This window comes from Chiloscyllium plagiosum, unplaced genomic scaffold (genome assembly GCF_037043375.1).
Source record: "Chiloscyllium plagiosum isolate Xiang-an unplaced genomic scaffold, Cpla_swu_hap1 HiC_scaffold_5, whole genome shotgun sequence".
Taxonomy (NCBI): Eukaryota; Metazoa; Chordata; class Chondrichthyes; order Orectolobiformes; family Hemiscylliidae; genus Chiloscyllium; species Chiloscyllium plagiosum.
The window spans coordinates 133,424,944-133,451,357 of record NW_028270143.1 but is presented as its reverse complement, the minus strand read 5'-3'; the positions used below and the strand labels follow the sequence as shown (position 1 = coordinate 133,451,357).

General features: G+C 59.4%; 1 protein-coding gene across 3 annotated transcripts in view; it reads right to left on the bottom strand.

Annotated features, from left to right (window-relative positions):
- LOC122547812 (tonsoku-like protein) overlaps positions 1 to 23,714 on the bottom strand; it is a 162,192-nt gene extending 138,478 nt beyond the window's left edge. Inside the window, exons 1-2 of one of the 3 annotated variants that reach the window (XM_087987698.1) lie at positions 23,554 to 23,708; positions 17,674 to 17,769 (exon numbers count right to left, since the gene is read on the bottom strand). In XM_087987698.1, coding sequence (XP_087843824.1) covers positions 17,674 to 17,769; positions 23,554 to 23,578 — 121 coding nt within the window. In that variant the 5' untranslated portion in view covers positions 23,579 to 23,708. Of the gene's footprint in view, positions 1 to 17,669; positions 17,770 to 23,553 lie in introns of those variants that run through there. The other 2 variants (XM_087987696.1, XM_087987697.1) reach the window with 2 other exon arrangements.
- Positions 23,715 to 26,414: the final 2,700 nt, after the last annotated feature.

Genomic DNA, 26,414 nt, shown 5'->3' with positions numbered 1-26,414 from the left:
TGTGGGTGAGGGTGAGGGTGTGGGTGTGGGTGAGGGTGAGGGTGTGGGTGAGGGTGAGGGTGTGGGTGAGGGTGAGGGTGTGGGTGAGGGTGAGGGTGTGGGTGAGGGTGAGGGTGTGGGTGAGGGTGAGGGTGAGGGTGTGGGTGAGGGTGAGGGTGTGGGTGAGGGAGAGGGTGTGGGTGAGGGTGTGGGAGAGGGAGAGGGTGTGGGTGTGGGTGAGGGTGAGGGTGTGGGTGAGGGTGAGGGTGAGGGTGTGGGTGAGGGTGAGGGTGTGGGTGTGGGTGAGGGTGAGGGTGAGGGTGTGGGTGAGGGTGTGGGTGTGGGTGAGGATGAGGGTGTGGGTGAGGGTGTGGGTGAGGGTGAGGGTGTGGGTGAGGGTGTGGGTGAGGGTGAGGGTGTGGGTGTGGGTGAGGGTGTGGGTGTGGGTGAGGATGAGGGTGTGGGTGAGGGTTTGGGTGAGGGTGTGGATGTGGGTGTGGATGTGGGTGAGGGTGAGGGTATGGGCGTGGGTGAGGATGAGGGTGTGGGTGAGGGTTTGGGTGAGGGTGTGGGTGAGGGTGAAGGTGAGGGTATGGGTGAGAGTGAGGGTATGGGTGTGGGTGTGGGTGTGGGGGAGGGTGTTGGTGAGGGTGTGGGTGAGGGTGAGGGTGACCGTGTGGGTGTGGGTGAGGGTGTGGGTGAGGGTGTGAGTGTGGGTGAGGGTTTGGGTGAGGGTGAGGGTATGGGTGTGGGTGAGGGTGTGGGTGAGGGTGAGGGTGGTGAGGGTGAGGGTGAGAGTGTGGGTGAGGGTGAGGATATGGGTGTGGGTGTGGGTGAGGGTGTGGATGTGGATGAGGGTGTGGATGTGGGTGTGGGTGAGGGTGAGGGAGAGGGTATGGGTGTGGGTGAGGGTGAGAGTGAGGGTGAGGGTGAGGGTGTGGGTGAGGGTGTGGGTGAGGGTGTGTGTGAGCGTGTGGGTGTGGGTGAAGTTGAGGTTGGAGAGGGTGAGGGTTAGGGTGTGGGTGAGGGTGTTGGTGAGGGTGTGGGTGAGGGTGTGGGTGAGGGTGTGGATGTGGGTGTGGATGTGGAGGTGGATGTGGGTGTGGATGTGGGTGTGGGTGTGGGTGAGGGTGTGGGTGAGGGTGTGGGTGAGGGTGTGGGTGAGGGTGAGGGAGTGGGTGAGGGTGTGGGTGAGGGTGAGGGTGTGGGTGAGGGTATGGGTGTGGGTGAGGGTGTGGGTATGAGTGAGGGTGTGAGTGAGGGTGAGGGTGTGGGTGAGGGTGTGGGTGAGGGTGAGGGTGTGGGTGAGGGTGTGGGTGAGGGTGTGGGTGAGGGTGAGGGTGAGGATGAGGGTGTGGGTGTGGGTGTGGGTGAGGGTGTGGGTGAGGGTGTGGGTGAGGGCGTGGGTGAAGGTGTGGGTGAGGGTGTGGGTGTGGGTGAGGATGTGGGTGAGGGTGTGGGTGAGGGTGCAGGTGAGGGTGAGGGTGTGGGTAAGGGTGTGGGTGAGGGTGTGGGTGAGGGTGTGGGTGAGGGTGTGGTTGAGGGGGAGGGTGTGGAAGTGTATGTGGGTGTGGGTGAGGGTGTGGATGTGGGTGAGGGTGAGCGTATGGGTGTGGGTGTGGGTGAGGGTGTGGGAGAGTGTGAGGGTATGGGTGAGGGTGAGGGTGAGGGTGACTGTGTGGGTGTGGGTGAGGGTGAGGATGTGGGTGAGGGTGTGAGTGTGGGTGAGGGTTTGGGTGAGGGTATGGGTGTGGGTGAGGGTGTGGGTAAGGGTGTGTGTGAGGGTGAGGATGTGGGTGTGGGTGTGGGTGAGGGTGTGGATGTGGGTGAGGGTGTGGATGTGGGTGTGGATGAGGGTGAGGGAGAGGGTATGGGTGTGGGTGAGGGTGTGGATGTGGGTGAGGGTGAGGGAGAGGGTATGGGTGTGGGTGAGGGTGAGGGTGGTGAGGGTGAGGGTGAGGGTGTGGGTGAGGGTGAGGGTGAGGGTGTGGGTGTGGGTGTGGGTGAGGGTGTGGATGTGGGTGAGGGTGTGGATGTGGGTGTGGGTGAGGGCGAGGGAGAGGGTATGGGTGTGGGTGAGGGTGAGCGTGAGGGTGTGAGTGAGGGTGTGGGTGAAGGTGAGGGTGGTGAGGGTGAGGGTGAGGGTGTGGGTGAGGGTGTGGGTGTGGGTGTGGGTGAAGGTGTGGGTGTGGGTGTGGGTGAGGGTGTGGGTGAGGGTGTGGGTGAGGGTGTGGATGTGGGTGTGGGTGTGGGTGAGGGTGAGGGTATGGGTGAGGGTGAGGGTGAAGGTGTGGGTGAGGGTGTGGGTGAGGATGAGGGTGTGGGTGAGGGTGTGGGTGAGGGTGTGAGTGTGGGTGAGGGTGAGGGTATGGGTGAGGGTGTGGGTGAGCGAGACGGTGTGGGTGAGGGTGTGGGTGAGGGTGAGGGTGTGGGTGAGGGTGAGGGTGTGGGTGAGGGTGTGGGTGAGGGTGTGGGTGAGGGTGTGAGTGTGGGTGGGGGTTTGGGTGAGGGTGAGGGTATGGGTGTGGGTGAGGGTGTGTGTGAGGATGTGGGTGTGGGTGAGGGTGGTGAGGGTGAGGGTGAGGGTGAGCGTGTGGGTGTGGGTGAGGGTGTGGGTGAGGGTGATCGTGTGGGTGTGGGTGAGGGTGAGTGTGTGGGTGAGGGTGTGAGTGTGGGTGAGGGTTTGGGTGAGGGTGAGGGTATGGGTGTGGGTGAGGGTGTGGGTGAGGGTGAGGGTGGTGAGGGTGAGGGTGAGGGTGTGGGTGAGGGTATGGGTGTGGGTGTGGGTGAGGGTGTGGATGTGGGTGAGGGTGTGGATGTGGGTGAGGGTGTGGATGTGGGTGTGGGTGAGGGAGAGGGTATGGGTGTGGGTGAGGGTGAGGGTGACCGTGTGGGTGTGGGTGAGGGTGTGGGTGTGGGTGAGGGTGTGTGTGAGCGTGTGGGTGTGGGTGAAGTTGAGGTTGGAGAGGGTGAGGGTTAGGGTGTGGGTGAGGGTGTTGGTGAGGGTGTGGGTGAGGGTGTGGGTGAGGGTGTGGATGTGGGTGTGGATGTGGATGTGGATGTGGGTGTGGATGTGGGTGTGGGTGTGGGTGTGGGTGAGGGTGTGGGTGCGGGTGTGGATGTGGGTGTGGATGTGGATGTGGATGTGGGTGTGGGTGTGGGTGAGGGTGTGGGTGAGGGTGTGGGTGAGGGTGAGGGAGTGGGTGAGGGTGTGGGTGAGGGTGAGGGTGTGGGTGAGGGTGTGGGTGAGGGTGAGGGAGTGGGTGAGGGTGTGGGTGAGGGTGAGGGTGTGGGTGAGGGTATGGGTGTGGGTGAGGGTGTGGGTATGAGTGAGGGTGTGAGTGAGGGTGAGGGTGTGGGTGAGGGTGTGGGTGAGGGTGAGGGTGTGGGTGAGGGTGTGGGTGAGGGTGTGGGTGAGGGTGAGGGTGAGGGTGAGGATGAGGGTGTGGGTGTGGGTGTGGGTGAGGGTGTGGGTGAGGGTGTGGGTGAGGGTGTGGGTGAAGGTGTGGGTGAGGGTGTGGGTGTGGGTGAGGATGTGGGTGAGGTTGTGGGTGAGGGTGCAGGTGAGGGTGAGGGTGAGGGTGAGGGTGTGGGTGAGGGTGTGGGTGAGGGTGTGGGTGTGGTTGAGGGGGAGGGTGTGGAAGTGTGTGTGGGTGTGGGTGAGGGTGTGGATGTGGGTGAGGGTGAGCGTATGTGTGTGGGTGTGGGTGAGGGTGTGGGAGAGTGTGAGGGTATGGGTGAGGGTGAGGGTGAGGGTGACTGTGTGGGTGTGGGTGAGGGTGAGGATGTGGGTGAGGGTGTGAGTGTGGGTGAGGGTTTGGGTGAGGGTATGGGTGTGGGTGAGGGTGTGGGTAAGGGTGTGTGTGAGGGTGAGGATGTGGGTGTGGGTGTGGGTGAGGGTGTGGATGTGGGTGAGGGTGTGGATGTGGGTGTGGATGAGGGTGAGGGAGAGGGTATGGGTGTGGGTGAGGGTGTGGATGTGGGTGAGGGTGAGGGAGAGGGTATGGGTGTGGGTGAGGGTGAGGGTGGTGAGGGTGAGGGTGAGGGTGTGGGTGAGGGTGAGGGTGTGGGTGTGGGTGTGGGTGAGGGTGTGGATGTGGGTGAGGGTGTGGATGTGGGTGTGGGTGAGGGCGAGGGAGAGGGTATGGGTGTGGGTGAGGGTGAGCGTGAGGGTGTGAGTGAGGGTGTGGGTGTGGGTGAAGGTGAGGGTGGTGAGGGTGAGGGTGAGGGTGTGGGTGAGGGTGTGGGTGTGGGTGTGGGTGAAGGTGTGGGTGTGGGTGTGGGTGAGGGTGTGGGTGAGGGTGTGGGTGAGGGTGTGGATGTGGGTGTGGGTGTGGGTGTGGGTGAGGGTGAGGGTATGGGTGAGGGTGAGGGTGAAGGTGTGGGTGAGGGTGTGGGTGAGGATGAGGGTGTGGGTGAGGGTGTGGGTGAGGGTGTGAGTGTGGGTGAGGGTGAGGGTATGGGTGAGGGTGTGGGTGAGCGAGACGGTGTGGGTGAGGGTGAGGGTGAGGGTGTGGGTGAGGGTGAGGGTGTGGGTGAGGGTGTGGGTGAGGGTGTGGGTGAGGGTGTGAGTGTGGGTGGGGGTTTGGGTGAGGGTGAGGGTATGGGTGTGGGTGAGGGTGTGTGTGAGGATGTGGGTGTGGGTGAGGGTGGTGAGGGTGAGGGTGAGGGTGAGCGTGTGGGTGTGGGTGAGGGTGAGGGTGTGGGTGAGGGTGACCGTGTGGGTGTGGGTGAGGGTGAGTGTGTGGGTGAGGGTGTGAGTGTGGGTGAGGGTTTGGGTGAGGGTGAGGGTATGGGTGTGGGTGAGGGTGTGGGTGAGGGTGAGGGTGGTGAGGGTGAGGGTGAGGGTGTGGGTGAGGGTATGGGTGTGGGTGTGGGTGAGGGTGTGGATGTGGGTGAGGGTGTGGATGTGGGTGAGGGTGTGGATGTGGGTGTGGGTGAGGGAGAGGGTATGGGTGTGGGTGAGGGTGAGGGTGTGGGTGAGGGTGTGTGTGAGTGTGTGGGTGTGGGTGAAGGTGAGGTTGGTGAGGGTGAGGGTGAGGGTGTGGGTGAGGGTGTTGGTGTGGGTGTGGGTGAGGGTGTGGGTGAGGGTGTGGATGTGGATGTGGATGTGGGTGAGGGTGTGGATGTGGGTGTGGGTGTGGGTGTGGGTGAGGGAGAGGGTATGGGTGAGGGTGAGGGTGAGGGAGTGGGTGAGGTAGTGGGTGAGGGTGTGGGTGAGGGTGTGGGTGAGGGTGTGGGTGAGGGTGTGAGTGTGGGTGGGGGTTTGGGTGAGGGTGAGGGTATGGGTGTGGGTGAGGGTGTGTGTGAGGATGTGGGTGTGGGTGAGGGTGGTGAGGGTGAGGGTGAGGGTGAGCGTGTGGGTGTGGGTGAGGGTGAGGGTGTGGGTGAGGGTGACCGTGTGGGTGTGGGTGAGGGTGAGTGTGTGGGTGAGGGTGTGAGTGTGGGTGAGGGTTTGGGTGAGGGTGAGGGTATGGGTGTGGGTGAGGGTGTGGGTGAGGGTGAGGGTGGTGAGGGTGAGGGTGAGGGTGTGGGTGAGGGTATGGGTGTGGGTGTGGGTGAGGGTGTGGATGTGGGTGAGGGTGTGGATGTGGGTGAGGGTGTGGATGTGGGTGTGGGTGAGGGAGAGGGTATGGGTGTGGGTGAGGGTGAGGGTGTGGGTGAGGGTGTGTGTGAGTGTGTGGGTGTGGGTGAAGGTGAGGTTGGTGAGGGTGAGGGTGAGGGTGTGGGTGAGGGTGTTGGTGTGGGTGTGGGTGAGGGTGTGGGTGAGGGTGTGGATGTGGATGTGGATGTGGGTGAGGGTGTGGATGTGGGTGTGGGTGTGGGTGTGGGTGAGGGAGAGGGTATGGGTGAGGGTGAGGGTGAGGGAGTGGGTGAGGTAGTGGGTGAGGGTGTGGGTGAGGGTGTGGGTGAGGGTGTGGGTGGGGGTGATGGTGTGGGTGAGGGTGTGGGTGAGGGTGTGGGTGAGGGTGAGTGAGGGTGAGGGTGTGGGTGAGGGTGTGGGTGAGGGTGTGGGTGAGGGTGAGGGTGTGGGTGAGGGTGTGGGTGAGGGTGAGGGTGTGGGTGAGGGTGTGGGTGTGGGTGAGGGTGTGGGTGAAGGTGAGGGTGTGGGTGTGGGTGTGAGTGAGGGTGAGGGTGTGGGTGAGGGTGTGGGCGTGGGTGAGGGTGTGGGTGTGGGTGAGGGTGTGGGTGAGGGTGTGGGTGAGGGTGTGGGTGAGGGTGTGGGTGAGGGTGTGGGTGAGGGTATGGGTGTGGGTGAGGGTATGGGTGAGGGTGAGGGTGTGGGTGAGGGTGTGGGTGAGGGTGTGGGTGAGGGTGAGGGAGTGGGTGAGGGTGTGGGTGAGGGTGTGGGTGAGGGAGTGGGTGTGGGTGAGGGTGTGGGTGAGGGTGTGAGTGTGGGTGAGGGTGAGGGTATGGGTGAGGGTGTGGGTGAGTGAGACGGTGTGGGTGAGGGTGTGGGTGAGGGTGAGGGTGTGGGTGAGGGTGAGGGTGTGGGTGAGGGTGTGGGTGAGGGTGTGAGTGTGGGTGGGGGTTTGGGTGAGGGTGAGGGTATGGGTGTGGGTGAGGGTGTGTGTGAGGATGTGGGTGTGGGTGAGGGTGGTGAGGGTGAGGGTGAGGGTGAGCGTGTGGGTGTGGGTGAGGGTGAGGGTGTGGGTGAGGGTGACCGTGTGGGTGTGGGTGAGGGTGAGTGTGTGGGTGAGGGTGTGAGTGTGGGTGAGGGTTTGGGTGAGGGTGAGGGTATGGGTGTGGGTGAGGGTGTGGGTGAGGGTGAGGGTGGTGAGGGTGAGGGTGAGGGTGTGGGTGAGGGTATGGGTGTGGGTGTGGGTGAGGGTGTGGATGTGGGTGAGGGTGTGGATGTGGGTGAGGGTGTGGATGTGGGTGTGGGTGAGGGAGAGGGTATGGGTGTGGGTGAGGGTGAGGGTGTGGGTGAGGGTGTGTGTGAGTGTGTGGGTGTGGGTGAAGGTGAGGTTGGTGAGGGTGCGGGTGAGGGTGTGGGTGAGGGTGTTGGTGTGGGTGTGGGTGAGGGTGTGGGTGAGGGTGTGGATGTGGATGTGGATGTGGGTGAGGGTGTGGATGTGGGTGTGGGTGTGGGTGAGGGAGAGGGTATGGGTGAGGGTGTGGGTGAGGGTGTGAGTGTGGGTGAGGGTGAGGGTATGGGTGAGGGTGTGGGTGAGCGAGACGGTGTGGGTGAGGGTGTGGGTGAGGGTGAGGGTGTGGGTGAGGGTGAGGGTGTGGGTGAGGGTGTGGGTGAGGGTGTGAGTGTGGGTGGGGGTTTGGGTGAGGGTGAGGGAATGGGTGTGGGTGAGGGTGTGTGTGAGGATGTGGGTGTGGGTGAGGGTGGTGAGGGTGAGGGTGAGGGTGAGCGTGTGGGTGTGGGTGAGGGTGAGGGTGTGGGTGAGGGTGACCGTGTGGGTGTGGGTGAGGGTGAGTGTGTGGGTGAGGGTGTGAGTGTGGGTGAGGGTTTGGTTGAGGGTGAGGGTATGGGTGTGGGTGAGGGTGTGGGTGAGGGTGAGGGTGGTGAGGGTGAGGGTGAGGGTGTGGGTGAGGGTATGGGTGTGGGTGAGGGTGTGGATGTGGGTGAGGGTGTGGATGTGGGTGAGGGTGTGGATGTGGGTGTGGGTGAGGGAGAGGGTATGGGTGTGGGTGAGGGTGAGGGTGTGGGTGAGGGTGTGTGTGAGTGTGTGGGTGTGGGTGAAGGTGAGGTTGGTGAGGGTGAGGGTGAGGGTGTGGGTGAGGGTGTTGGTGTGGGTGTGGGTGAGGGTGTGGGTGAGGGTGTTGGTGTGGGTGTGGGTGAGGGTGTGGGTGAGGGAGAGGGTATGGGTGAGGGTGTTGGTGTGGGTGTGGGTGAGGGTGTGGGTGAGGGTGTTGGTGTGGGTGTGGGTGAGGGTGTGGGTGAGGGTGTGGATGTGGATGTGGGTGTGGGTGAGGGAGAGGGTATGGGTGAGGGTGAGGGTGAGGGAGTGGGTGAGGTAGTGGGTGAGGGTGTTGGTGTGGGTGTGGGTGAGGGTGTGGGTGAGGGTGTGGATGTGGATGTGGATGTGGATGTGGGTGAGGGTGTGGATGTGGGTGTGGGTGTGGGTGTGGGTGAGGGAGAGGGTATGGGTGAGGGTGAGGGTGAGGGAGTGGGTGAGGTAGTGGGTGAGGGTGTGGGTGAGGGTGTGGGTGAGGGTGTGGGTGAGGGTGAGGGTGTGGGTGAGGGTGTGGGTGTGGGTGAGGGTATGGGTGTGGGTGAGGGTGAGGGTGTGGGTGAGGGTGTGGGTGAGTGTGTGGGTGTGGGTGAAGGTGAGGTTGGTGAGGGTGAGGGTGAGGGTGTGGGTGAGGGTGTTGGTGTGGGTGTGGGTGAGGGTGTGGGTGAGGGTGAGGGTGTGGATGTGGGTGAGGGTGTGGATGTGGGTGAGGGTGAGGGTGGTGAGGGTGAGGGTGAGGGTGTGGGTGAGGGTGTGTGTGAGTGTGTGGGTGTGGGTGAAGGTGAGGTTGGTGAGGGTGAGGGTGAGGGTGTGGGTGAGGGTGTTGGTGTGGGTGTGGGTGAGGGTGTGGGTGAGGGTGTGGATGTGGATGTGGGTGAGGGTATGGATGTGGGTGAGGGTGTGGGTGAGGATGAGGGTGGTGAGGGTGAGGGTGAGGGTGTGGGTGAGGGTGTGGGTGAGGGTGTGGATGTGGATGTGGATGTGGGTGAGGGTGTGGATGTGGGTGAGGGTGTGGGTGAGGGTGAGGGTGGTGAGGGTGAGGGTGAGGGTATGGGTGTGGGTGAGGGTGTGGGTGAGGGTGAGGGTGGTGAGGGTGAGGGTGAGGGTGTGGGTGAGGGTATGGGTGTGGGTGTGGGTGAGGGTGTGGATGTGGGTGAGGGTGTGGATGTGGGTGAGGGTGTGGATGTGGGTGTGGGTGAGGGAGAGGGTATGGGTGTGGGTGAGGGTGAGGGTGTGTGTGAGTGTGTGGGTGTGGGTGAAGGTGAGGTTGGTGAGGGTGAGGGTGTGGGTGAGGGTGTTGGTGTGGGTGTGGGTGAGGGTGTGGGTGAGGGTGTGGATGTGGATGTGGATGTGGGTGTGGGTGAGGGAGAGGGTATGGGTGAGGGTGAGGGTGAGGGAGTGGGTGAGGTAGTGGGTGAGGGTGTGGGTGAGGGTGTGGGTGAGGGTGTGGGTGAGGGTGAGGGTGTGGGTGAGGGTGTGGGTGTGGGTGAGGGTGTGGGTGAAGGTGAGGGTGTGGATGTGGATGTGGATGTGGGTGAGGGTGTGGATGTGGGTGTGGGTGTGGGTGTGGGTGAGGGAGAGGGTATGGGTGAGGGTGTGGGTGAGGGTGTGAGTGTGGGTGAGGGTGAGGGTATGGGTGAGGGTGTGGGTGAGCGAGACGGTGTGGGTGAGGGTGTGGGTGAGGGTGAGGGTGTGGGTGAGGGTGAGGGTGTGGGTGAGGGTGTGGGTGAGGGTGTGGGTGAGGGTGTGAGTGTGGGTGGGGGTTTGGGTGAGGGTGAGGGTATGGGTGTGGGTGAGGGTGTGTGTGAGGATGTGGGTGTGGGTGAGGGTGGTGAGGGTGAGGGTGAGGGTGAGCGTGTGGGTGTGGGTGAGGGTGTGGGTGAGGGTGACCGTGTGGGTGTGGGTGAGGGTGAGTGTGTGGGTGAGGGTGTGAGTGTGGGTGAGGGTTTGGGTGAGGGTGAGGGTATGGGTGTGGGTGAGGGTGTGGGTGAGGGTGAGGGTGGTGAGGGTGAGGGTGAGGGTGTGGGTGAGGGTATGGGTGTGGGTGTGGGTGAGGGTGTGGATGTGGGTGAGGGTGTGGATGTGGGTGAGGGTGTGGATGTGGGTGAGGGAGAGGGTATGGGTGTGGGTGAGGGTGAGGGTGTGGGTGAGGGTGTGTGTGAGTGTGTGGGTGTGGGTGAAGGTGAGGTTGGTGAGGGTGAGGGTGAGGGTGTGGGTGAGGGTGTTGGTGTGGGTGTGGGTGAGGGTGTGGGTGAGGGTGTGGATGTGGATGTGGATGTGGGTGAGGGTGTGGATGTGGGTGTGGGTGTGGGTGTGGGTGAGGGAGAGGGTATGGGTGAGGGTGAGGGTGAGGGAGTGGGTGAGGTAGTGGGTGAGGGTGTGGGTGAGGGTGTGGGTGAGGGTGTGGGTGGGGGTGATGGTGTGGGTGAGGGTGTGGGTGAGGGTGTGGGTGAGGGTGAGTGAGGGTGAGGGTGTGGGTGAGGGTGTGGGTGAGGGTGTGGGTGAGGGTGAGGGTGTGGGTGAGGGTGTGGGTGAGGGTGAGGGTGTGGGTGAGGGTGTGGGTGTGGGTGAGGGTGTGGGTGAAGGTGAGGGTGTGGGTGTGTGTGAGGGTGAGGGTGTGGGTGAGGGTGTGGGCGTGGGTGAGGGTGTGGGTGTGGGTGAGGGTGTGGGTGAGGGTGTGGGTGAGGGTGTGGGTGAGGGTGTGGGTGAGGGTATGGGTGTGGGTGAGGGTATGGGTGAGGGTGTGGGTGTGGGTGAGGGTGTGGGTGAGGGTGTGGGTGAGGGTGTGGGTGAGGGTGTGGGTGAGGGTGAGGGAGTGGGTGAGGGTGTGGGTGAGGGTGTGGGTGAGGGAGTGGGTGTGGGTGAGGGTGTGGGTGAGGGTGTGGGTGAGGGTGACCGTGTGGGTGTGGGTGAGGGTGAGTGTGTGGGTGAGGGTGTGAGTGTGGGTGAGGGTTTGGGTGAGGGTGAGGGTATGGGTGTGGGTGAGGGTGTGGGTGAGGGTGAGGGTGGTGAGGGTGAGGGTGAGGGTGTGGGTGAGGGTATGGGTGTGGGTGTGGGTGAGGGTGTGGATGTGGGTGAGGGTGTGGATGTGGGTGAGGGTGTGGATGTGGGTGAGGGAGAGGGTATGGGTGTGGGTGAGGGTGAGGGTGTGGGTGAGGGTGTGTGTGAGTGTGTGGGTGTGGGTGAAGGTGAGGTTGGTGAGGGTGAGGGTGAGGGTGTGGGTGAGGGTGTTGGTGTGGGTGTGGGTGAGGGTGTGGGTGAGGGTGTGGATGTGGATGTGGATGTGGGTGAGGGTGTGGATGTGGGTGTGGGTGTGGGTGTGGGTGAGGGAGAGGGTATGGGTGAGGGTGAGGGTGAGGGAGTGGGTGAGGTAGTGGGTGAGGGTGTGGGTGAGGGTGTGGGTGAGGGTGTGGGTGGGGGTGATGGTGTGGGTGAGGGTGTGGGTGAGGGTGTGGGTGAGGGTGAGTGAGGGTGAGGGTGTGGGTGAGGGTGTGGGTGAGGGTGTGGGTGAGGGTGTGGGTGAGGGTGTGGGTGAGGGTGAGGGTGTGGGTGAGGGTGTGGGTGTGGGTGAGGGTGTGGGTGAAGGTGAGGGTGTGGGTGTGTGTGAGGGTGAGGGTGTGGGTGAGGGTGTGGGCGTGGGTGAGGGTGTGGGTGTGGGTGAGGGTGTGGGTGAGGGTGTGGGTGAGGGTGTGGGTGAGGGTGTGGGTGAGGGTGTGGGTGAGGGTGTGGGTGAGGGTGTGGGTGAGGGTATGGGTGTGGGTGAGGGTATGGGTGAGGGTGTGGGTGTGGGTGAGGGTGTGGGTGAGGGTGTGGGTGAGGGTGTGGGTGAGGGTGAGGGAGTGGGTGAGGGTGTGGGTGAGGGTGTGGGTGAGGGAGTGGGTGTGGGTGAGGGTGTGGGTGAGGGTGTGGGTGAGGGTGTGGGAGAGGGTGTGAGTGAGGGTGACCGTGTGGGTGAGGGTATGGGTGAGGGTGTGGTTATGAGTGAGGGTGTGGGTGAGGGTGTGGGTGTGGGTGGGGGTGTGGGAGTGGGAGGGTGAGGGTGAGGGTGTGGGTGAGGGTGAGGGTGAGGGTGTGGGTGAGGGTGTGGGTGTGGGTGTGGGTGAGGGTGTGGGTGAGGGTGTGGGTGAAGGTGTGGGTGAAGGTGTGGGTGAAGGTGTGGGTGAGGGTGAGGGTGAGGGTGTGGGTGAGGGTGAGGGTGTGGGTGTGGGTGAGGGTGTGGGTGAGGGTGTGGGTGAGGGTGTGCATGAGGGTGTAGGTGAGGGTGAGGGTGTGGGTGAGGGTGAGAGTGTGGGTGAGGGTGTGGGTGAGGGTGTGGGTGAGGGTGTGGGTGTGGGTGAGGGTGTGGGTGTGGTTGAGGGTGAGGGTGTGGGTGAGGGAGAGGGTGTGGGTGAGCGTGTGGATGTGTGTGTGGGTGTGGGTGAGGGTGTGGGTGAGGGTGTGGATGTGGGTGAGGGTGAGGGTATGGGTGTGGGTGAGGGTGTGGGTGAGGGTGTGGGTGAGGGTGAGGGTGAGGGTATGGGTGAGAGTGAGGGTATGGGTGTGGGTGAGGGTGAGGGTGTTGGTGAGGGTGACCGTGTGGGTGTGGGTGAGGGTGTGGGTGAGGGTGTGAGTGTGTGTGAGGGTTTGGGTGAGGGTGAGGGTATGGGTGTGGGTGAGGGTCTGGGTAAGGGTGTGTGTGAGGGTGAGGGTGTGGGTGTGGGTGAGGGTGTGGATGTGGGTGAGGGTGTGGATGTGGGTGTGGGTGAGGGTGAGGGAGAGGGTATGGGTGTGGGTGAGGGTGAGGGTGAGGGTGTGGATGTGGGTGTGGGTGAGGGTGAGGGAGAGGGTATGGGTGTGGGTGAGGGTGAGGGTGGTGAGGGTGAGGGTGAGGGTGTGGGTGAGGGTGAGGGTGTGGGTGTTGGTGTGGGTGAGGGTGTGGATATGGGTGAGGGTGAGGGTGTGGATGTGGGTGTGGGTGAGGGTGAGGGAGAGGGTATGGGTGTGGGTGAGGGTGAGGGTGAGCGTGAGGGTGTGGGCGAGGGTGTGTGTGAGGGCGTGGGTGTGGGTGAAGGCGAGGGTGGTGTGGGTGAGGGTGTGGGTGAGGGTGTGGGTGAGGGTGTGGATGTGGGTGTGGATGTGGGTGTGGTTGTGGGTGAGGGTGAGGGAGAGGGTATGGGTGAGGATGAGGGTGAGGGTGTGGGTGAGGATGAGGGTGTGGGTGAGGGTGCGGGTGAGGGTGAGGGTGTGGGTGAGGGTGTGGGTGAGGGTGACGGTGTGGGTGAGGGTGAGGGTGTGGGTGAGGGTGTGGGTGAGGGTGTGAGTGTGGGTGAGGGTGTGAGTGTGGGTGAGGGTTTGGGTGAGAGTATGGGTGTGGGTGAGGGTGTGTGTGAGGATGTGGGTGTGGGTGAGGGTGGTGAGGGTGAGTGTGAGGGTGAGCTTGAGGATGTGGGTGTGGGTGAGGGTGAGGGTGAGGGTGTGGGTGTGGGTGAGGGTGTGGGTGAGGGTGTGAGTGTGGGTGAGGGTTTGGGTGAGGGTGAGGGTATGGGTGTGGGTGAGGGTGGGGGTGTTGGTGATGGTGTGGGTGAGGGTGACCGTGTGGGTGTGGGTGAGGGTGAGGGTTTGGGTGAGGGTGTGAGTGTGGGTTTGGGTGAGGGTGAGGGTATGGGTGTGGGTGAGGGTGAGGGTGTGGGTGAGGGTGTGTGTGAGGATGTGTGAGGGTGTGGGTGTGGGTGAGGGTGTGGGTGAGGGTGGTGAGGGTGAGGGTGTGGGTGAGGATGTGGGTGAGGGTGTGGGTGAGGGTGTGGATGTGGGTGAGGGTGAGGGAGAGGGTATGGGTGTGGGTGAGGGTGAGGGTGTGGGTGAGGGTGTGGGTGTGGGTTTGGGTGTGGGTGAGGGTGAGGAGGGTGAGGGTGAGGGTGTGGGTGAGGGTGTGGGTGAGGGTGTGGGTGAGGGTGAGGGTGTGGGTGAGGGTGTGGGTGAGGGTGTGGATGTGGGTGAGGGTGTGGGTGTGGGTGAGGGTGTGGGTGTGGGTGAGGGTGAGGGTGAGGGTGTGGGTGAGGGTGTGGGTGACCGTGTGGGTGTGGGTGAGGGTGAGGGTGTGGGTGAGGGTGTGAGTGTGGGTGAGGGTTTGGGTGAGGGTGAGGGTATGGGTGTGGGTGAGGGTGTGGGTGAGGGTGTGTGTGAGGGTGTGGGTGTGGGTGAGGGTGAGGGTGTGGGTGAGGGTGAGGGTGTGGGTGAGGGTGTGGGTGAGGGTGTGGGTGAGGGTGAGGGTGTGGGTGAGGGTGTCGGTGTGGGTGAGGGTGTGGGTGAGGGTGAGGGTGTGGGTGAGGGTGTGGGTGAGGGTGTGGGTGAGGGTTTGGGTGAGGGTGAGGGTATGGGTGAGGGTGGGGGTGTTGGTGATGGTGTGGGTGAGGGTGACCGTGTGGGTGTGGGTGAGGGTGAGGGTTTGGGTGAGGGTGTGAGTGTGGGTGCGGGTTTGGGTGAGGGTGAGGGTAGGGGTGTGGGTGAGGGTGAGGGTGTGGGTGAGGGTGTGTGTGAGGGTGTGGGTGTGGGTGAGGGTGTGGGTGAGGGTGGTGAGGGTGAGGGTGAGGGTGTGGGTGAGGATGTGGGTATGGGTGTGGGTGAGGGTGTGGATGTGGGTGTGGGTGAGGGTGAGGGAGAGGGTATGGGTGTGGGTGAGGGTGTGCGTGAGGGTGTGTGTGAGGGTGTGGGTGTGGGTGAGGGTGAGGAGGGTGAGGGTGTGGGTGTGGGTGAGGGTGTGGGTGAGGGTGTGGGTGAGGGTGAGGGTGTGGGTGAGGGTGTGGGTGAGGGTGTGGGTGAGGGTGTGGGTGAGGGTGTGGGTGAGGGTGTGGATGTGGGTGAGGGTGTGGATGTGTGTGTGGGTGTGGGTGTGGGTGAGGGTGTGGGTGAGGGTGTGGGTGAGGGTGTGGGTGTGGGTGAGGGTGAGGGTGTGGGTGAGGGTGTGAGTGTGGGTGAGGGTTTGGATGAGGGTGAGGGTATGGGTGTGGGTGAGGGTGTGGGTGAGGGTGTGTGTGAGGGTGTGGGTGTGGGTGAGGGTGAGGGTGTGGGTGAGGGTGTGGGTGAGGGTGTGGGTGTGGGTGAGGGTGTGGGTGTGGGTGAGGGTGAGGGTGTGGGTGAGGGTGTGGGTGAGGCTGAGGGTGTGGGTGAAGGTGAGGGTGTGGGTGAGGGTGTGGGTGAGGGTGAGGGTGTGGGTGAGGGTGTGGGTGAGGGTGTGGGTGAGGGTGTGGGTGAGGGTGTGGGTGAGGGTGAGGGTGTGGGTGTGATTGAGGGTGTGGGTGTGGGTGAGGGTGAGGGTGAGGGTGAGGGTGAGGGTGTGGGTGTGGGTGTGGGTGAGGGTGAGGTTGAGGGTGAGGGTGAGGATAAGGGTGAGGATGAGGGTGAGGGTGTGGGTGAGGGTGAGGGTGAGGGTGAGGGTGAGGGTGTGGGTGAGGGTGTGGGTGAGGGTGAGGGTGTGGGTGAGGGTGTGGGTGAGGGTGTGGGTGAGGGTGAGGGTGAGGGTGAGGGTGTGGGTGAGGGTGTGGGTGAGGGTGAGGGTGTGGGTGAGGGTGAGGGTGTGGGTGAGGGTGTGGGTGAGGGTGTGGTTGAGGGTGAGGGTGAGGATGAGGGTGAGGGTGTGGGTGAGGGTGAGGGTGAGGGTGAGGGTGTGGGTGAGGGTGTGGGTGAGGGTGAGGGTGTGGGTGAGGGTGAGGGTGTGGGTGAGGGTGTGGGTGAGGGTGTGGTTGAGGGTGAGGGTGAGGATGAGGGTGAGGGTGAGGATGAGGGTGAGGGTGTGGATGAGGGTGAGGGTGAGGATGAGGGTGAGGGGGAGGGGTGTCCTGTTTAGTGTGAGCTGGGGGACCCAGAGGGTCCTGGTTGTCTCCGAATATTGAGGGCTGGATAAAGGGGGAGAAGGCTTCCTTTCCCTCCCCCCACTTCACTCACCCCCATTCCCTCGCCCCCTCGAATATCTGCCCCCTCACAGTGGGGGTAAGGTCGGGGCACTGAGGAAGCACGTGAGAGGACACAGAGGCAATATGAGGGGCTGAACAGCCTCCTCCTGTTCTTGAAGATGACACAGTGGAGGGAGAAGCCCATCATTTGTAACCAGGGGATCCCAGGGGAAAGGATACAGCTCACGGGGGACCAAGGGGTCAATGGGGTGGATGGGGATTGGGGAACACTGACAGGGAGCTAAACACTGCCATCACTCAGGGCAAGGAGGCCGTAGGTACAGACTTCAGCAGGAGGGACTGAGACGGTCTGGAGCAGATTGACACGAGGAGTGACAGAATGGAGGTGGGTACTGCAGATGCTGGAGATTAGAGAGTTGCTGGAAAAGCACAGCCGGTCAGACAGCATCCGAGGAGCAGGAGGGTCAATGTCTCGGGCAAAAGGCTGTTGAAGGACATGATTCCCCTGTGCCTCGGACGCTGCCTGACCGGCTGTGCTTTTCCAGCAACACTCTGGCCTTGACAAGGAGTGACACTCAATCGGAAAACAGACAAAACAGCATCAACTCTCTGAGGCTCAGTGACAGGAGGTAATGTCCGTGTTTTGTTCGACACACAACAGGTTTTTTATTTGATGGAGTTTAGGAGGATTCCCCTCGTCCTCGAGGATACAGTGCTCTCAGTGTGAACACTGAGTCACTTGACAACACTAACACCACGGTCAGTTTTAATGTATTTACCACGTGCCAAACTGACCTGTGATTAACAACAAAGAATCGCACAAAGTCATGAGCTACACTGGGCCAGAGGTTATTGTTAAAAATGGATTTGAACTTTATTCACTCGGTCACCCCGATACGAGAGTGGGACAGTGCGGCACTCCCTCAGCACTGACCCTCCGACAGTGCCCACTCCCTCAGCACTGACCCTCCGACAGTGCGGCACTCCCTCAGCACTGACCCTCCGACAGTGCGGCACTCCCTCAGCACTGACCCTCCGACAGTGCGGCACTCCCTCAGCACTGACCCTCCGACAGTGCAGCACTCCCTCAGCACTGACCCTCCAACAGTGCGGCGCTCCCTCAGCACTGACCCTCCGACAGTGCCCACTCCCTCAGCACTGACCCTCCGACAGTGCCCACTCCCTCAGCACTGACCCTCCGACAGTGCCCACTCCCTCAGCACTGACCCCCCGATAGTGTGATACTCCCTCAGCACTGATCCTCCGACAGTGCGGAACTCCCTCAGCACTGACCCTCCGACAGTGTGGCTCTCCCTCAGCAGTGACCCTCCGACAGTGTGATACTCCCTCAGCACTGACCCTCCGACAGTGCGGCACTCCCTCAGCACTGATCCTCCGACAGTGCGGAACTCCCTCAGCACTGACCCTCCGACAGTGTGGCTCTCCCTCAGCACTGACCCTCCGACAGTGCGGGACTCCCTCAGCACTGACCCTCCGACAGTGTGATACTCCCTCAGCACTGACCCTCCGACAGTGCAGCACTCCCTCAGCACTGACCCTCCGACAGTGCGGCGCTCCCTCAGCACTGACCCTCCGACAGTGCCCACTCCCTCAGCACTGACCCTCCGACAGTGCGGCGCTCCCTCAGCACTGACCCTCCAACAGTGCCCACTCCCTCAGCACTGACCCTCCGACAGTGCAGCACTCCCTCAGCACTGACCCTCCGACAGTGCAGCACTCCCTCAGCATTGACCCTCCGACAGTGCGGCACTCCCTCAGCACTGACCCTCCGACAGTGCAGCACTCCCTCAGCATTGACCCTCCGACAGTGCGGTGCTCCCTCAGCACTGACCCTCCGACAGTGTGATACTCCCTCAGCACTGACCCTCCGACAGTGCGGGACTCCCTCAGCACTGACCCTCCGACAGTGCGGGACTCCCTCAGCACTGACCCTCCGACAATGTGATACTCCCTCAGCACTGACCCTCCGACAGTGCAGCACTCCCTCATTCCTACAGGACATTGTGGTGTGAGATGTAGAGTCTGTGTCAGACAGTGACCCCAATCTGCCCGGTGGGTGCTATCACCCTGTGCCCTCACACACAAGACTCACGGACCATTCCTGGTGAACAACGCTCCGAGATCCTGGCAAACACAAGCTATTCTCCTTCTTCTGTTCTTCGCCTGAGCTTTTCGCTTTGCTTCCTGTAGCTCTGGAAGTGTTCGGACAAGAGGGAGGAGTGAACAAGTCTCATTGAGAAACCACCGTCCCAGGCAGCTCAACATCAAACCATCAGACAGACCTGACAGCAACAGGCCGAGATCCTGTAGAGAGAGCTTTACTCTGTATCTAACCCCGTGCTGTCCCTGTCCTGGGAGTGTTTGATGGGGGCAGTGTAGAGGGAGCTTTACTCTGTATCTAACCCTGTGCTGTCCCTGTCCTGGGAGTGTTCGATGGGGGACAGTGTAGAGGGAGCTTTACTCTGTATCTAACCACGTGCTGTCCAAGTCCTGGGAGTGTTTGATGGGGACAGTGTAGAGGGAGCTTTACTCTGTATCTAACCCCGTGCTGTCCCTGTCCTGGGAGTGTTTGATGGGTCACAGTGTAGGGGGAGCTTTACTCTGTATCTAACCCCGTGACGTCCCTGTCCTGGGAGTGTTTGATGGGGGGACAGTGTAGAGGGAGCTTTACTCTGTATCTAATCCTGTGCTGTCCCTGTCCTGGGAGTGTTTGATGGGGACAGTGTAGAGGGAGCTTTACTCTGTATCTAACCCCGTGACGTCCCTGTCCTGGGAGTGTTTGATGGGGGTACAGTGTAGAGGGAGCTTTACTCTGTATCTAATCCTGTGCTGTCCCTGTCCTGGGAGTGTTTGATGGGGACAGTGTAGAGGGAGCTTTACTCTGTATCTAACCCCGTGATGTCCCTATCCTGGGAGTGTTTGATGGGGACAGTGTAGAGGGAGCTTTACTCTGTATCTAACCCCGTGCTTTCCCTGTCCTGGGAGTGGTTGATGGGGACAGTGTAGAGGGAGCTTTACTCTGTATCTAACCCTGTGTTGTCCCTGTCCTGGGAGTGTTTGATGGGGGACAGTGTAGAGGGAGCTTTACTCTGTTTCTAACCCTGTGCTGTCCTGGGGAGAGCTGCCAATGAGTTCCTGAGTAGCCAATGTGATAATGGACAGAGTGAGATTGTGCACAAGCAGAGACTTAGGGTTGAAAAGGGCTGGGAGCAAACAGTGAGTTACTGACTAGACAGCGAGAGTGAGGGTCCTGGGGGGGAAGTGCCCAGGGACTGTGGGTGTCGTCACTGGGTTAGTATCGATGTGGAGGTGCCGGGGTGGACAAAGTTAAAAGTCACACAACACCAGGTTAGAGTCCAACAGGGTATTTGGAAGCACTCGCTTTCGGAGCGATGCTCCTTCATCAGGGGGCTGTGGAGGATGAGATGACAAGAAATAGAATTTATTGCAAAATATTACAGCGTGATGTAACTGATACGATGTATTGAACAAATCTAGATTGTTATTAAGTCTTTGATCTTTTCGAATGGGGTTGCAGGTTGTGGTACATTAATATGTAAATCCCAGAACTGCTTTTAAGTCACATTCCCGATATAACTTAAGGTTTTACAATAAATGGTGACAATGCATTAGAGGTGTGAGGTTTGAGCCTGTCTGTATCCCAATCTTGAGTCAGACTGGTTCTATTCCCAAAGTAGGTGTTTGTAAAATGTGACATGGACTGATTGCAGACACATCAATCAGTGTGAGCGCCTGAAGGAGCATTGTGTGAGTTTGAGGAGACTGGATGCCAACAAAAACAGGGAGAAAGAGGAGAGACTTTGGCTAATTTTCCCTTTTGTGATCCAAGGAGGAGAGACCCACGACCACCCTCCGTCACTGCAGGTAACTCTATCCACTCGTACTGTATCTTCAATGGAAACTATGCTATTAATTCAGTGGATAAGCAAGTGAAGTTTGACAGTGTTGAGGAAGAGCCAGTGATTACATGCACCAGCAGGTTATTTTGTCTGCGTTCTTTACCTGTTCATCCAGGAGTTCTGTATCTGTGGGAATTGTAATAACTTGTGTATTTTTCATAAATCATCTACGCTGCTTATTCAGGCAAAGGTGGGTACTGCAGATGCTGGAGATTTGAGTCAAGATCAGAGTGTTGCTGGAAAAGCACAGCAGGTCAGGCAGCATCCGAGGAGCAGGAATATCGACGTTTTGGGCAAAAGCCCTTCTTCAGGAATGAGGATTAATCTTGACTTTAATCTGTGCTGCTTATTGGTTGTATTTGTTATTACTGAACTGTAGAAATCAGAGTGCAATTAAAAAGTGTTTACATTAGTCACAGAGAAAGAAAATCTGCACCTGGGCATTTCCTGTGAATTATGGGAGCGAAACACTACTGTAAATCTCATCATCTTATTGACACACACACCTTCTATTTCCAAGACAGTTTCCTCCCACAGTCCAAAGATGTACAGGTCAGAGTGAATGGGCCATGCTAAATTGCCCATAGTGTTCAGGGATGTGTAGGTGAGCTGCATTAGTCAGGGGTAAATGTAGAGTAATAGGGTATGGGAATGGGTCTGGGTGGGTTACACTTCGGAGGGTCAGTGTGGACTTGTTGGGTCGAAGGGCCTGCTTCCACACTGTAGGGATTCTGTGACTGCCTGCAGATTTTGGGCTTTTTGAGCAAAATAGAACATATCTGCAAATTCAATTCTACAAATGCAAATACACCCCATAGACTTGTATGTGTGTGTGTGTGTGTGTGTGTAGGAGTGTCTGTGTGTGTGTATAGTGCAATGGTGGTCACCTGTAATGTGACATGAACCCACGGTCCCGGTGTGTGTAGGACTGTCTGTGTAGGTCTGTGTGTGTGTGTGTAGGACTGTCTGTCTGTGTATGTCTGTGTGTGTGTAGGACTGTGTGTGTCTGTAGGACTGTCTGTGTGTGTACGACTGTGTGCGTGTAGGACTGTCTGTGTAGGTCTGTGTGTGTGTGTGTAGGACTGTCTGTCTGTGTATGTCTGTGTGTGTGTAGGACTGTGTGTGTGTGTGTAGGACTGTCTGTGTATGTCTGTGTGTGTGTAGGACTGTGTGTGTGTGTGTAGGACTGTCTGTGTATGTCTGTCTGTGTGTGTCTGTGTATGTCTGCCTGTGTGTGTGTGTGTGTGTGTGACTGTCTGTGTGTGTGTATAGTGGCATGGAAGTCACCTGTAATGTGACATGAACCCAGGGTCCCGGTTGAGGCCCTCCCTATGGGAACCGAAGTTGGCTATCCGCTTGGCTTCAGGACAACATTGACCACAACATCGTACAGCCCTGTCACAGCAGCCTGGACATAGATACCAGCATTACGCGTGGGAACACCTCCCACCTTGTACATGGCAGGTACCCATGTGACTCAGCCAACATTGTCTATCTTATACGTTGCAGGCAAGGATGCCCGGAGGCATGGTACATTGGGGAAACCGAGCAAAGGCTACGACAACGGATGAATGGGCCCGCACAACAATCAACAGACAGGAGGGTTCCCTCCCAGTTGGGGAACACTTCAGTGGTCCAGGACATTCAGCCTCGGACCTTCGGGTGATCATCCTCTAAGGTGGACTTCGGGACAGGCAGCAGAGGAAAGTGGTCGAGCAGAGGCTGATAGCTAAATTCGGTGCTCATAGGGAGGGCCTCAGCCGGGACCTTGGGTTCATGTCACATTACAGGTGATCACCATTGCACTACACACACACACACACACACACACATACACTGCTACACACACACACTCTAACACACACACAGACACTCACACACACACACAGACACTCACACACACAGGCACTCCTATATACACACACACAGACACTCCTATATACACACACAGACACACACACACACAGACACTCCTATATACACACACAGACACATAGGCACTCCTATACACACGCACAGACACACACAGACTCTCACACACACACACAGGCACTCCTACACACACACACACACAGGCACTCCTATACACACATACGCACACACACTCACACACACACACACACACAGGCACTCCTATACACACATACGCACACACACTCACACACACACACACACACAGGCACTCCTATACACACATACGCACACACACTCACACACACACAGACACACAGGCACTCCTATACACACATACGCACACACACTCACACACACACAGACACACAGGCACTCCTATACACACATACGCACACACACTCATACACACAGACACACAGGCACTCCTATACACACATACGCACACACACTCACACACACACAGACACACAGGCACTCCTATACTCACACGCACACACTCACACACACACAGACACACAGGCACTCCTATACACACATACGCACACACACTCATACACACAGACACACAGGCACTCCTATATACACACACGCACACACTCACACACACACAGACACACAGGCACTCCTATACACACATACGCACACACACAAAGTCTATGCATTTGCAGAATTGTCATAGAGAATGGAAACAGACCCTTCGGTCCAACCCGTCCATGCCGACCAGATATCCCAACCCAATCTAGTCCCACCTGCCAGCCCCCGGCCCATATCCCTCCAAACCCTTCCTATTCATATACCCATCATTTGCAATCCATGCTATTTTGCTCAAAAAGCCCGCAGGCAGTCAGTCCGTGTAATATTTTATAAACTGCTACTTTAGAAATAGAACCAATCTGACTCAAGATTGGAATACGGACAGCTCTTCATTTACCTCTCGCACTCCCAGCTACCTTCCCCCCCAACCCCAGACCCCTCCCATTTATCTCTCAGCCCCCAGGCCCCACAAGTCTCATTCCTGATGAAGGACTTTTGCCCGAAATGTTGATTCTCCTGCTCCTCGGATGCTGCCTGACCTGCTGTGCTTTTCCAGCACCGCACGCTTCAACATACACACACACTAACCTCACACCTTTAATGTATTGTCTGAGCTATCCCCTTTTTTTGTAAAACCTTGTTATTTTGAGAAAGTGACTTGAAAGAAGCTCCGGGATTTACATATTAATAAACTGAAACCTGCAACCCATTCTAAATGGTGAAAGACTTAACAGCAATCCAGGTTTCTTCAACATATCATTTCAGTTGTCTTATGGTCCTGCCCCACAACCCCCTGATGAAGGAGCAGTGCTCCGAAAGCTAGTGCTTCCAAATTAACCTGTTGGACTCTAACCTGGGGTTGTGTGTGATTTGTCACAGGGTTAGTGTCGGAGCTGGGTGTGTGACTGTGAGTCAGTGAGGGTTACAGACAGTGAAAGTGAAACTAAAAACAAACCGGGAATTAGAAAGGCAGCAGGAGCATGGGGGGGGGGGGGATGGGGGAGCAGGACAGAGAGAGGGGGTTAATCAGGGAGGGGGGGATGGGGGGAGCAGGACAGAGAGGGGGGGGGATGGGGGAGCAGGACAGAGAGGGGGGGGGGATGGGGGAGCAGGACAGAGAGAGGGGGTTAATCAGGGAGGGGGGATGGGGGTGCAGGACAGAGAGAGGGGGTTAATCAGGGAGGGGGGGATGGGGGGAGCAGGACAGAGAGGGGGGGGGATGGGGGAGCAGGACAGAGAGGGGGGGGGGATGGGGGAGCAGGACAGAGAGAGGGGGTTAATCAGGGAGGGGGGGATGGGGGTGCAGGACAGAGAGAGGGGGTTAATCAGGGAGGGGGGGATGGGGGGAGCAGGACAGAGAGGGGGGGGGATGGGGGAGCAGGACAGAGAGAGGGGGTTAATCAGGGAGGGGGGGATGGGGGTGCAGGACAGAGAGAGGGGGTTAATCAGGGAGGGGGGGATGGGGGGAGCAGGACAGAGAGAGGGTTAATGGGGGGGGGATGGGGTTGAGGGGGTGAGAGTGAATTTGCTGATGGGTGTCTGCACAGGGAGTTAGTCTGAGGCACAGGGAGCTTTCCCCGGGACAATCCCTCCCTCCCGAACACTCACTGACGATCTCCGGCCTCTCACACATTTCCCGGTGTAATCCCGGTGTAATCCCGGCGCGGGCTCCTGGAGAACGGCGCCGACAGGAATCCGGCCACTCGGCCCGTCCTTGCTGCAGCTCGGGCACTGACAGGAAGATGATGCCGGAGGCAGAGCAATGCAGGGGGTGGGACAGGAACAGAGACAGGGATCCTCCCCGGCGCTAGATCCGAGATCACCAGGAATCCGCTCCGCAGTCACCGGCATCCCACTGTCACACACACACCCACTCACACACTCACCCACTCACCCACACACACTCACACACACTCACACACCCACACTCACACACCCTCACTCACACCCACACTCACACTCACTGTCACCCTCACTCACACCCACACTCACAGTCACCCTCACTCACACCCACACACACTCACACTCACTGTCACACTCACACTCACCCACACCCACACACACTCACTGTCACACTCACACTCACCCACACCCACACACACTCACACCCACTGTCACCCTCACACACACACTCACACTCACTGTCACCCTCACACTCACACACCCATACTCACACCCACTGTCACCCTCACACACACACTCACACTCACTGTCACCCTCACACTCACACACCCACACTCACACTCACACACCCACACTCACACCCACTGTCACCCTCACACCCACACTCACTGTCACCCACACACCCACACTCACTGTCACCCACACACCCACACTCACACCCACTGTCACCCTCACACTCACACACACACCCACACACACACCCACACTCACACCCACTGTCACCCTCACACTCACACACACACTCACACTCACACCCACTGTCACCCTCACACTCACACACACTGTCACCCTCACACCCACACTCACTCTCACCCACACACTCACACCCACTCACACACACACACACACACTCACCCACACACACTCACACACCCACACTCACACACCCACACTCACACTCACACACCCTCACACCCACCCACACACACACTCACCCACACACTCACACTCACCCACACACACACACACTCACTGTCACCCTCACACTCACTGTCACCCTCACACCCACTCACACACTCACACACACACTCACACACCCACACTCACACTCACACACCCTCACACCCACCCACACACACACACTCACCCACACACTCACACTCACCCACACAAACACTCACACTCACTGTCACCCTCACACTCACACACCCACACTCACACTCACACACTCACACTCACACACCCACACTCACACTCACACTCACTGTCACCCACACACCCACACTCACACCCACCCACACTCACACCCACACACACTCACACACCCACACTCACACTCACTGTCACCCACACACCCACACTCACACCCACCCACACACACACTCACCCACACACTCACACTCACCCACACACACACTCACACTCACTGTCACCCTCACACTCACACTCACTGTCACCCACACACTCACACCCACACACACACTCACTGTCACCCTCACACTCACACTCACCCACACACTCACACTCACCCACACACACACTCACACTCACTGTCACCCTCACACTCACACTCACTGTCACCCACACACTCACACCCACACCCACACTCACTGTCACCCACACACCCACACTCACACCCACAAACACACTCACACACCCACACTCTCACTCACTGTCACACTCACACCCACAAACACACTCACACACCCACACTCTCACTCACTGTCACACTCACACTCACACCCACACACACTCACACCCACACACACATTCACACACCCACACTCACTGTCACCCACACACCCACACTCACACTCACACCCACCCACACACACACACTCACACCCACACACACACTCACACTCACTGTCACCCACACACCCACACTCACACCCACCCACACTCACACCCACACACACTCACACACCCACACTCACACTCACTGTCACCCACACACCCACACTCACACCCACACACACACTCACACTCATGTCACCCACACACCCTCACTCACACCCACACACACACTCACACCCACACACACACACTCATACCCACACACACTCACACCCACACACTCACACCCACACACACACTCACACTCACTGTCACCCACACACTTACACTCATACAGACACACTCACACTCACTGTCACACACCCACACACACACTCACTGTCACCCACCCACTCACACTCACACCCACACACACACACACTGTCACCTACACACACTCACTGTCACCCACACACTCACACACACTCACACACACACCCACACACACTTCACTGTCACTGTCACCCACACACCCACACCCATACTCACTGTCACACACCCACACACACACTCACACTCACTGTCACCCACACACTCACACCCACACTCACTGTCACCCACACACCCACACTCACACTCACTGTCACCAACACACTCACACCCACACACACACACTCACCCACACACCCTCACTCACACACACACTCACACCCACACACACTCACACCCACACACACACTCACACCCACACTCACACACACACTCACTCACACTCACTCACACTCACTGTCACCCACACACATACAGACACACTCACACTCACTGTCACACACCCACACACACACTCACTGTCACCCACCCACTCACACCCACACACACACTCACACTCACTGTCACCCACACACTCACACTCACTGTCACCCTCACACTCACTGTCACCCACGCGCTCACACACACACACACTCACTGTCACCCACACACACTCACACTCACACACACACTCACACACCCACACACACATTCACTGTCACCCACACACCCACACCCATACTCACTGTCACACACCCACA